Genomic DNA, 10,996 nt, shown 5'->3' on the forward strand with positions numbered 1-10,996 from the left:
TGAGTCCAGCCATCTTGCTTTCACACAGGATCCTACGTCAGGACCTTTTCGCTTACTATTACCTGTACCCAGAATGCAGCTCCCTGGATAGCAGCATAACAGTTCATTCCCTCACTCCCTGACTTATTTTTACTTTTATCTATCTGGTATCTTTCCCACCAGAAAATCAGTAACATGACAGCGGAGGTTTTGCTCACTGCTCTGTTCCACAATAACTGGCACACAGTAGACACTCAATGGGCATTTGTTGGATGAATGCGGAGTAGGAGGTTGGGCCGCAGGAAAAGGTAATTTGATCAATCCCTCCAACCCCAGAGCTGGAATCTGGGTCTCCCCCACAGCCCTGAACACAGTGCTTTGTGGATAATAAGAGTCCCATGAAGGTGGCTATATTATTATAGCTATTTTGGACCCTTCTCAACTCTGCATTAATTTTAGTTTAGGAAGAGTCAGCTCCAATGACCTCTGTTCATCCTGGAAGTCAGTTTGCTTCTTTATTGAGCTGCCTGGCTTTTAAACTCTAGGCGGGAAGGGTCATTTCCACTAGCTGGGGGTGGATTCTCCTCTCCAGTAACCTCCAAGACCAGAAGGAGATGCTTCTTAACAACCGTCATACCATGTAAACAGCCTAGGTTCAAACCCAGCCTCCCCTAATATAGATGTGTGTCCCTGGGCAAGCTGCCTGCCCTGGATTAAGTGAACTCTGGTATGTAAATGTCAAGCATGAGGGAGGCATTTACCAGCTAGTATTTTTGAGTAGGGAGGGGAAGGGAATTGGGGGCAGTGGTGCTCTGGGAGGAAAGGGGTCCAGAGAGAAGGGTAAGGGGATTCAGAGAGAAGGGGGACCTAACTCAGGAGACCACGAGACCAGGAGACCAGGGCCTGGGAGAAATGGAGGGGGGCGGGGGCGTGTGTCAGAGAAGTTTTCAGAATTCAGCCCTGAGGGCTGCAGTTTACTGCGGGCAGCAAGTTCCTCAAGCTGCAGGGGATGCAGAACTTCTCCCATCGCTGTTCCCTGCAGGCTCCTGGCCCCTGGCAGAGTCCATCTGTCCCACCTTTGCTCAAAACTTGGGAGGCAGTCAGGCAGCTTCTGTGTCTCTTTAATATCCTCCAGGCCCGTCTAACCCTTACCCATCCACCCACTCCTACTCCCGCCGCCTTTAAGAGTAGGGGCCGGGGTGACCCCCGCCCCCAGCCCAAGGACTAAGGCACCAGATGGCTGCAGCAGCCTGGCCCAGACACAGAGACGCACAGACGGAGGACACACTACTGCAGACAAGCAAGGCGGACATAAGGGGCAGGGGCAGGGGCAGGGATCAGGCCACTGCGGAACTCCCACAGGCTCGCGGAACTCCCACAGGCTCTCGGCCCTCCTGGAGGCCGTGGGAAGCCCAGTTGGCCCCTCGCAGGGGACCAGTCGGAAGGGAAAGGGGCGGGATCCTCACTTGCCGCCTTTGCGGGACAGACACCGAGGGAGACAAGAGAAAGTCTGCTTGACGCGCGCCAGCAGCGGCAGCGGCCGGTGGGCTTCCCGGGGCGTCCGTGGCACCAGGCGCTGCAGGGTTCCCTCGGAGGCTGAGGACTTCGGTGCGGGGGAGGCGGCCGAAGTCGCAGAGCCCTGCCGGCAGCGCTTGCACAGTGGGAGCAGCGCGCGCATCTCCTCCTCGTCGCGGAACGGGCTCTCTCCGAAGCGCTCCTCCAGCTGCCGACGGAGCTGGGGTGGGGATGTAGGGGTTCGGGGATCGGTGCCAAGCCGCAGGCCAGGTCCCCTCCCCAATCCTCATAGCTTCCGCCCTTCTGCGAGCTTGCTACACCTCTCTAGGCCCCTCCCCTCCCCCCAATATCCTCTTAGTTTCCATCCCCTTAACTGAGCCCCAGCATGGGTCCCTTCCCTTTCCCTGCACCCACTTTCCTTTGACACTCTATCTTCCAGAACTGCTGAAGTGACCCTCCTGCCTGCACAGTGGGAGCCACATTAACCACCACCCCCCCACCCCCGCACAGCAACTCCACTCACACAGGGCCTCTTTCTTGCCTGCCTCTTTCCTAAAGCCTTGCAGATAGGCCTGTGGGTACCAGCCTGCCACCTGATGAGAGCGCTGCACTTGCTGCTTCTCTCTGTCTCTCATCCCCTGTGTCGGAGGCCTCCGTGTCCTGACATCTCCATATGCCATCTACCCAGTGGGGATAAGAGAAGGGACTGCTTTGGCCTCCTCAAGGACCCAGAAGTGGAGTAGGAGATGAACATTTCTCCCCCAAGAGGCCAAATGCTCAAATGCTTTCAGGTTCCAGGCAGGTAGAGTAGGCAGTTCTGGGACCCAATCAAATTGAAGGGCCCACGGTCTGGCCCAAAGGCATTCAAATTCTAAATTAAAAAGGTAAAGAAAACACCTGGCTATCCAAACAAAATACACCTAGGGGCTATATAAGCTCAAGGGCCACGAGTTTGAAACCTCAGAAAAATATTCTGCCAGGTCTGAAGCACAAGCTAAATTCTTTCCAATATGTGCTCAGCTCAAGCGAGGAAATAAAAGCCTCCCACCCTGTCCCAGCCCCTGCCTCAGCCCCAGCTCCTACCTTCCGGGAACTGCCCCAGCCAAACTCTTCAAGCTGCTGCCTAAAGCCTGGGTTGGGGTTAGCAATGGGCCGGGTGGACTTGATGGCTTCTAGTACTTCCCGCCAGCCTAGTCCCGTCACAGTCATCACATATGCTGTCACAATGGTGGTGCTTCGAGAGATGCCTGCAAAGCTGAGACACCCCCCTCAAAAGCTTCAGGTAAGGCCTTATCTCCTCTGTGCCCCCCAGGCACCCCATCCCCACTTCAGCTCTCCCACCCTTGCCTCCTGAGCCCAACCACCAGGAACCTGCCAGGCCCTGTCTTCCGACCTCCAGGCCTTTGCCCATTCTGTTCCCTCTGCCTGGAGAATCCCCCAGGCATTCTCCCACATTAAAGGCCTGAGTGAAACATCATTTAATTCATTCAATCAACAAACATTTTCTGATCATCTGTTATTTTTCAGATACTGGAGATATAATGGGAAGTAAAACAGAGATGGTCTCGGTCATCCTGGTACTCATAGTATGGGAAACAACTTCATGTGGTGATAATCACTTTGAAGATGAGTCCAGGGATGATCTAATAGAGGGGATGGGGAGGATGAGGGAAGGTGTTCCCAAGGAAGTGACATCAAGCTGAGTTTTGAAAGAGGGGTAAGGATTAATAAATAATGTTCTGGGAAGCGTGTAGGAAGACAGTGAGGTGGGAACCTGGTGGATTTGAAGAACAGGATGATGACCAGTGCATTTGGAGCAGGGAAAGAAGGGAGAGAGGGTGAGAGACAAGGCTGGAGGGAGGTATTCCTGTGGCTGGGGCTCAGCCCAGGGTAGGTGCTCAGGGAGAAGTACGAAATGAATGACTCTGGGGTCCTGTATCCCAGCCTGGGGTTCCCCCACTGCCCTATACTATCACCTCAAAGGCTTGGAGGGGAGGAGAGAGAGCCAGAACAATAGGAGGGTATTTGGCTACCTGCATGAGTTCACCTATCCCTCCCAATAGCCCATCATATCAGCATTCTTCTCCCCATTTTATAGATGAGAAAATGGAGTCTCGGGGAGAAACAGCTATTCGGCCCTGGCCACACAGCTGGTAAAGCACAGAGCCCTGCTCCGAGTCTCCTATCAGTCTATCAGATGAATGAATAGCATTGTCAGCTATTGTGACAGCTGAACAAGATCTGTCACAGGTTTCTCCTTCCCCGCAGAATGCGTGTGTTCAGGATGGAGCGTAGCCACTTCCTTTCTCCCCACTGACCTCTTAACTCACCAGTGCACAAGGCAGTTCCCCCCATTGAGGCGGCAACAATGGATGAAGTTGATACATTCTTTGAAGTGCTTTTTGCTAGAGAAGAAAGCAACATGGTAGGGAGCACTCGTTGGGGGGGGGCATGTCTCCTAGGAGTTGTCCCCCTCCCCATTTATGGAATGACAAGAGACAAAGGACAAAAACCCTGGGGTCCTTAGGTCAGCTAGCACGTGCAGTGAGGATGGGCCAATAGTATCATATGAGGTGGGGATGTGTGTGAAACAATAATGGTGGCACTTCACGTGGTGAGAGAGGCCAATCATGGCAGATCCCACTACAGCAGCAGAAGCACCTCCCAGTGTGTCCCGTGGATTCTATTTTCATGGGGAGTTTATCTTGACCTTTGGAGGAAATGGGTGGGAGAAGACCCAGGAGCCCCCCTCCTTTGGGGTCTACAATCAGAGTATCTGGGGACAGTGATGGTCAGCAATGGGGTTGACAGCAAGATTCCCAAGGGGCAGGAGTGTCTTGTCTGGGTCCCTCCTAGGCTGGAGGCACTGTGGCTAACATGAACAAAAATTCATGTTCTGAGCCCCCATTACATTCCAGGCCCTGTCCCAGATCCTCAATCCACACCATCTGATCTAGCAAAGCCTTGCTGATGCCAACTGAACCCCTGTTTTCCCTCTCAGAGAGGGGAAGTGATTTGTTCAAGGTCACACAGCAAGTAAATGGCAAAGCCTGGCCAGAACCCAAATGTCTTAACTCCAGGCCAGCAACCAGCTGAGCCTGACCTTTTCAAATCCGCTGGTGCAGCTGATCCTTTGAGACAGGGTACTTTCTCCAATTCATAGCAGAAGAGACTAATGGTTTTGGTCAGGGGCGTAGGCAAAGGCGTAGCTAAGACAGAGTCAAACTTGGGGCTGGGTGACTATCTGTGCTGGGGTTCCAGGACAGTTTTCTGGCCCAAGTCCTCTCTGTCTCCCTCAGGCCACCTTCCATCCTCCCTCCCACCACCACAGGAGGCAGTTATCTGTTCATCTGTCTATCCATCCCAGGAAACTTACATGGGTACCTCAGGGGTGTCGGCCACTGGGATGCGAAGGTAGGTTATGCCCTGAAAGTACAAAACACACACAGGCAGTGGGGCAAGGGGACTTGCTTGCACCCACTTATCCCAGCCTGGGCCCCCAAGCACCTCCTGACTCCAGACCAGTTCCTGTCCCTTCTCTGTGCCACGATTGTCCTCTCCGTTCAAAGAGAGTAGATGCCATCTTTGAGGTCCTCCCAGGTCTGACCATCTGTGATTCTAGAACATTCTGAGAACTTGATAAAAAGGATCCAGGGACCTTTCATTTAATAGCCAGGAAAGGGCCACTTAAAGTGACTCCTCTCCAAATGAGGATTACAAAATTACATAGTAAGAATGGCAGATTTTATTTTCTTAAAAAGAAACAAAAATTATGAAAATAAGTTTATACTTCATGAATTGTGCTATAAAGTTTGTGCTGATTAGTAAAATAATCAAGGAGTGAACTGTTAGTTTTTCCAACAAACTTCTCCCAATATTCTTCACTTTATCATCTTCACACAAGATGATAAAGATTTTTGCCCACATTCCAAGAACCTCATCATTTTTCTCAAAGACCTCTCTTAAGCGTTTGGTATTCAAATGGCTCTTTTCAGGTGCCTGGCCCACCAATGGCCAGTGGCTAAGGAACCTCCTCATTTGTTAATGGCTTCATGTGAGAGTCCAGCCTTTCTCTAACTCACTTTCCCCAAGGTCACTCAATCCTGATGTTTTGCAAGGTTTGCAATTTCATTTGCAACACATTTGGCCTTGCATTTTGCACAGCATAATCAAACCCTGACTGGTAAATTCACTGATGTATGAATTGGGAGAGATGCTTGTGAGACAAGGGGAGGGCTGCTGGAGCAGGGATTCATTTTGCAAACAGTTATTTCATTAGTAAATATATTCCTGACTTGCCAACCTTCCCCAGGCAACCTAGTGACTGCATACTCCAATTACTCCAAAGCAAGCCTGCACTATAAAGCAAAATTAGACTCCACTGACCTGGGAATTTCTTCTTTGACTGACACTGAGAAACACAGATTATTGGAGGTGGCTCTTAGAAATCGTCAAATCAGACACAGGGGGAAAATAAGGCCCAGAGAGGGGAAGGATCCTGCCCAAGGTCACACAGCAAATCTGTGACAGAACCTCATCTGAATCTCAGATCTCCAGAGTCCTTTCCCACCCACAGTTCTTTCCCTTCAGTGGATGACAGAGACTGTAACAGATAAGGAGGAAGGAACTCTGTTTATGGGATAAGCATATAATTAACTTTGTATTATATCAGCTATAATTTGTTAAGCACTTATTATGTGGCTCTCTATAACTCAGTGGGGTCAGTACTGTTATAAAATTCCCTTTACAGGTCAGGCCACTGAGGCTCAGAGAGGTGAAGCCCAAGGTTTCAGAGAGGACACATGTGGCTGGATTTCCTGCTTTCCTCCTCTGGGCCAAAGCACCCTCACTCCCCTTTCCGTCAGGATTCAGGACTCCATAATACCAGCACCAGCTGTCCCAGTGGGAGCCATGCTTTACAGCATGCAAGGCATTTTCACCACCCCACAGCCCCTTTGCCTCCTCACAAGCTCCCTGGGGGCAGATAGGGCTGAAGGATCAGAGGTCCAGAGAGGTGAAGTCACAGCCCCAGGTCACACAGCAAGACATAGAGTTCAGAATCATCCATTTGGGGTCATGTATTCAGTTGGGCAATGGGAAGTCCATGTGGGGGCCTTTTTATGGTTCAGTGTGAGGAATTCAATGGGAAGCCCATGTGGGAGCCTTTTTATGGTTTGGTGTGAGGCATTTTTGGCCAGATGGCCTGGGTTCAAATTCCAGCTCCTTAGCTTCCTAGATGTGTGAGTTTAGGCAAATTATTTTACCTATCTGGGTTTCAGTTGCCAAATAGGGATGCTAATGTAAAATAGTCCAGGTGTCAACTGAATGAGTTAGCGTGGGTTAGGAAGGCAATATAGGACCTGGCACATAGTAGGTACATGATAAATGGGTGCTGTGGGGTGTCTGAAGCTCCCTCCCAATCTGTGCACAGCCCTGGGATGGGGGTAAGGAGTACCTGCAGCAGAGGCTGGGGTGACTCATGAATAGAGATGATGTGTGTGATTTTATTCCGGCCCAGCTGATCCGGGTCTTTGGCATCTGAAAGAAACAGTGAGCTTGAGCTGGTCTGGCAGGTGTGACTTATGTGCCCCTGATGACCAAGTGAGGTGGGACTCCCTGCCCAGATCTCCTCCTCACCCCACCCTCTCCACCTTGGCAGACCTTCTGCCAGCTCCCTGCTCCTTCGCCACCTCCTGCTTCTAGCATGACAGGTCCTGCCACACCCCCAGGCTTCAGTCTTGTCTCTGGGGCACCCTCGAGTAACAGCCCAGTATCTCCCCCGCCTTCCCCAGGCTATTTTTTCCATCGCAAACACCCTTCCCTCGCATATCCTTGACCCAGTAATTCTACTTCTAGGAATTTTGTCTACAGAAGGATTTGTTCACACAAAAGCCATGTGTAGACGATGACAGGCTCTGCAGTGCTGCTTATAACAGTAAAAAATCAGAAATAGTTAAAAGTAGGAAAAAATAAATGTCCCTCAAAGGGGAGCTGGATAAAAAAATGGTATATTCATACCTGAATACTCTGCAGCCACTAAACAGATTTTTATGTGCTGATGTGCAAGGATGTCCACAATACATTATTAAATGGGACATACAGGGAACAGAACAGCATGCAGAATAGGTTTCCATTTTTGTTTTAAATGCTGTATCCATATCGACAAAGAGATGAAAAATGACCCAGGGGTATGCCCCATACTGCTATTAGTGGTCCTCTCTAGGGGCTGGATTTCCAGTGTATACAGACCTTTTATAACCAGAGTAAATAACACATTTCCCCTCTATTTCCATTTGTCCACATCCTCATTCAACACATTTACTGAGTGCTTACTGTGTGCAGCCTTGGATGGGCATAGAGGTATGGGGGGGGTCAACTCCTGCCCTCATGGGAATTCAGACCTTATTTAACCAAATACTCAGAAATCAATGTGATGTGAGCTGCTGAGGTAGCTCCAGGGAGGAAGGGGTCAGGGTGTATGAGAGGGGAGCCCCTAAGCCTGAGAGGGACAGGGTGGAGGGGGAAGGCCCTGTCCCAGTTCAGACGCTCCTCCCCCTCTGAAGCTCTCTCTGACTCTGCAGATGGAAGTGACTTTTCTCACCTTGGGTCCCACAAGCCCAGGACCAGCCTGTCTCTTAACACAGGGCCAGGACAGGCAGAGTGTCATGGCCTTGGGGACAGGGTGGGCAGTGCTGACCAACGATGTTTCTAGGGTAGAGTCCAGTCTTCAGGACTTCTCCTCTGAGAAGGAGGTTGTGGGGGGAAGGGTCCCCATCTCCCCAGCTAGAAGTAACACCTCCAAACAGATCTCCACCTAGAACCTCAAGGCCGGAAGAGCCACAGGAAGAGGCTCAGAGCAGATGCAGACTTGCCCAGTGTCTGGCGTTCTGAGCCCTTTGCTCTGGAGACACTTTCCCCACCCACATGCCCCTTAGTCCTCATGAGCTCTCTCTCCCTCCCAGCCTGCCATCACTTCCCTGCCCCCAGCCCCATTCCTGCGCGCCTCTAAGGTGCGTGGGCCGGAGCATGAATGATGGACACAGGCCTGGGGCAGGCAGAGTGCCACGGCCTTGGGACAGAGTGGGCAGTGCTCACCAATGAAGTTTCCGAGGTAGAGTCCAGGAAGTACCTACAGGAGAGACAGGCAGGGTCAGCGGGCAGGGGAGCAAGCCCTTCCTACCCTGGTGGCTGGAGCCACAGCCCTGCTCCATCCCCTGAAGTGTGTCTGAATCTCAGGACTTAGGGGGGCCTCCCTCTGGGGGGCCTGGACTCTGTCAGAGGGGCCGGGGAGGCACCAGGGGGGCACCAACGGAGGCTGCCTTGGGCAGGGGTGAGAGGAAAGAGGGGGGAAGGCACACAGACTCAGGGGGAGAGGGTAGGAGGAGCACAGAGGAGAGGGTAGGTGAGAGGTGGACTTGCCTGGGTGGGCGGTGGGGAATTCGGAGGAGGAGGGAACGGGAAGGCAGGAACAGGAGGAGGGAGAGAGGAAAAGAACGGAGAAACAGCCCCGGGGAGACAGTCCACAGAGTCAGATACAAGGAGACAGAGACAGAGAAAGGGAGTGAGAACGAGAGAAGAGTCTGGGAGTGGCAGGCAGCCACAGAAACAGAGACAGAGACACACAGGGCGACAGAGAGCAGAGGGAGAGACAGAGACCTGTACAGAGACAAAGAGAGAAGGAATTAGAGCGAGACGCAGCCCCAGAGAGACACACAAGCGGGACACGATCTCGGACAGAGTCGCAGGGAGACAGAGACGGAGACACACCGAGACTCGGCGAGAGCCGGAAGGTCAGAGGCGGGCAGAGCGAGCGGGTCCGAGGCAGGCGCCGCGGCGGGGCTGGGGGCGGGCAGGTGAGGGCTGCGAGATCCCCGCCCACCTACCTTGGTCATGCCATTGCCCATGATCCCGGGGGCGGGGGTCCTGGCGCACCCCCAGCTCGCAGCCGCGACAGCGCTCGGGTCACAGCTGTCTTGATGGCCCAGGCCCGGCGCCGGCAGCCTGGAGGGGAACAGGGGGCCTGGCGTCCGCGGCCCCGCCCTGCCCTGCCCAGCCGCCGCCGCCGTCACCGCCCGCCGACCCCAGGCCACGGAGGGAAATGATGGTGGAGCTGCCGCCGCCACGGCCGCAGGCTCCTCCTACCCCTTAGGTCATGTGGGGGCCCCCTCCCGTGGGTCGCAGCGGGGGGCTGGACAAAGCCCCAGTGTGCCGGGCCCAGGGCCCGCGGGACAACGGCAGCTTGTTGGGGCCTCGTGGGGCCGATACCTCCGGAGGTGGGGGCGAGGGCGCTCCCCCCACCCTGGCACTGTCAGGCTCGGGCAGGGTGGGGAGCGGAAAGGGCCCTCGGCCAGGGGCTTAGGGACCCAGACCCCAGATGAGGCTGTGCCTGGACTTCCCTGTGGGCCCTGGGGCAAAGCACCTCGCTCCTTTGGCCTCGGTTTCCTAGCAGAAATGTGACGGGGGCTGGACTTTGATCACTATGGGTCCTCTGTTCTTTAGATTCTGTTTGAGATAAGAAAAGTGAGTAATTCCTTCCTTTCGTAATCCCCTCTCCTGCTCCACTCCTCCCGAAGGCATCCTCCTTCCCTGCTCACACACAGCCATCTGTCCTCCCATCCTTCAGTCAGTCCATTCATTGGTCCCTCCCTCCATTCATTCATCCTCCTCCCATCCCTTCCTCCCATCTGCTTTGACCTCTACGTGGATGGTGCCATTTGGGTCTCTTCTGCTGGGACCAGACCAGGCACACCTGCCCTTTGACCCCCAAGAAATCAGAGGTAAATGTGAGGGGAGGGAAGGGTTGCAGTCGCCTGAGTCCCTTGGAGTAAAGGAGATTACAACAGGATGCAGTTGGAAGCAAGAGTCGTGGAAGATGATTCTGGAGATGAAGGTTCTGGGCCCTATTCCCCTCTGACCTGCTGGGTGACCCTTGGGGTCAGAGCTGCCCTGTCTGTCTCAGTGTGTTGAAGTGAGCCCTTCCCACTACTAGAACCAAAGCTGGAGAATGTAAAGAAATGGAGATCAGACACCTCCTATGAGGCTGAAATAGAAGAAGCTGAACCAGCTTTGCTTCTCCAGCCATTCCCCACCCCCACCCCAACCCCCATCTATAGTAGTAGGTGACTGGGCAAGGGAATGTCAGTACAGAGCAGACAAAGGGTCGACAGAACCTGTTTGAAATGCAGTGACTGGAGAAAAATAAAACCCCTTCTTCTATGTTTCTTTATTCCTCAGATTCATAGCGTATATGGGGGCTGCCTGTCTCAGCTCTCTCTGAGCCCAAAGTTCTAAAAAACAAGTGATTTAACAATACTCGCAGAGCACCTCCTATATGGTAGGTACTGAGAACATAGAGGTTCCTACCTTCATTGACTAACAGTCTAGAACAGCACTGCCCAGTAGAAATACAATGTGAGTTGCATATGTAATTTAAAATATTCTAGTAGCAACATTAAAAATGTGGAAAGCAGAAAGCTGTTAATAATGTTTTAACCGAATATAT

The 10,996-nt window shown here is 52.8% G+C and overlaps 1 protein-coding gene across 2 annotated transcripts; it reads right to left on the reverse strand.

The window, feature by feature from the left end:
* Positions 1-1,382: 1,382 nt before the first annotated feature.
* Positions 1,383-9,590, reverse strand: DUSP15 (dual specificity phosphatase 15). Of its 2 annotated transcripts, XM_090286201.1 has the most exons (7): positions 9,378-9,590; positions 8,590-8,623; positions 6,950-7,032; positions 4,871-4,920; positions 3,825-3,899; positions 2,578-2,749; positions 1,383-1,714 (listed from the first exon to the last, which is right to left on the reverse strand). In XM_090286201.1, the coding sequence occupies exons 1-7, from the start codon at positions 9,396-9,398 to the stop codon at positions 1,442-1,444; spliced, it is 708 nt and encodes a 235-aa protein (XP_090142327.1). In that variant the 5' UTR covers positions 9,399-9,590; the 3' UTR covers positions 1,383-1,441. The 2 variants fall into 2 exon arrangements, with proteins under 2 accessions (XP_090142327.1, XP_090142328.1); XM_090286202.1 differs by lacking the exon at positions 8,590-8,623 and having other exon boundaries at positions 9,378-9,421.
* Positions 9,591-10,996: the final 1,406 nt, after the last annotated feature.

Source organism: Furipterus horrens, unplaced genomic scaffold, assembly GCF_987537825.1.
Source record: "Furipterus horrens unplaced genomic scaffold, mFurHor1.1.pri manual_scaffold_8, whole genome shotgun sequence".
NCBI classification, from domain to species: domain Eukaryota; kingdom Metazoa; phylum Chordata; class Mammalia; order Chiroptera; family Furipteridae; genus Furipterus; species Furipterus horrens.

Bases quoted from the DNA above. Each gene is read 5' to 3' on its own strand.
- DUSP15 (XM_090286201.1), bottom strand. From the start codon at position 9,398: ATGGGCAATGGCATGACCAAG. The intron at 2,750-3,824 runs GTGAGTTAAGAG...GGGGTGTCTCAG, and splicing joins GGGAACTGCCTTGTGCACTG to CTTTGCAGGCATCTCTCGAA. The intron at 1,715-2,577 runs GTAGGAGCTGGG...TCCCCACCCCAG, and splicing joins GCTGGGGCAGTTCCCGGAAG to CTCCGTCGGCAGCTGGAGGA.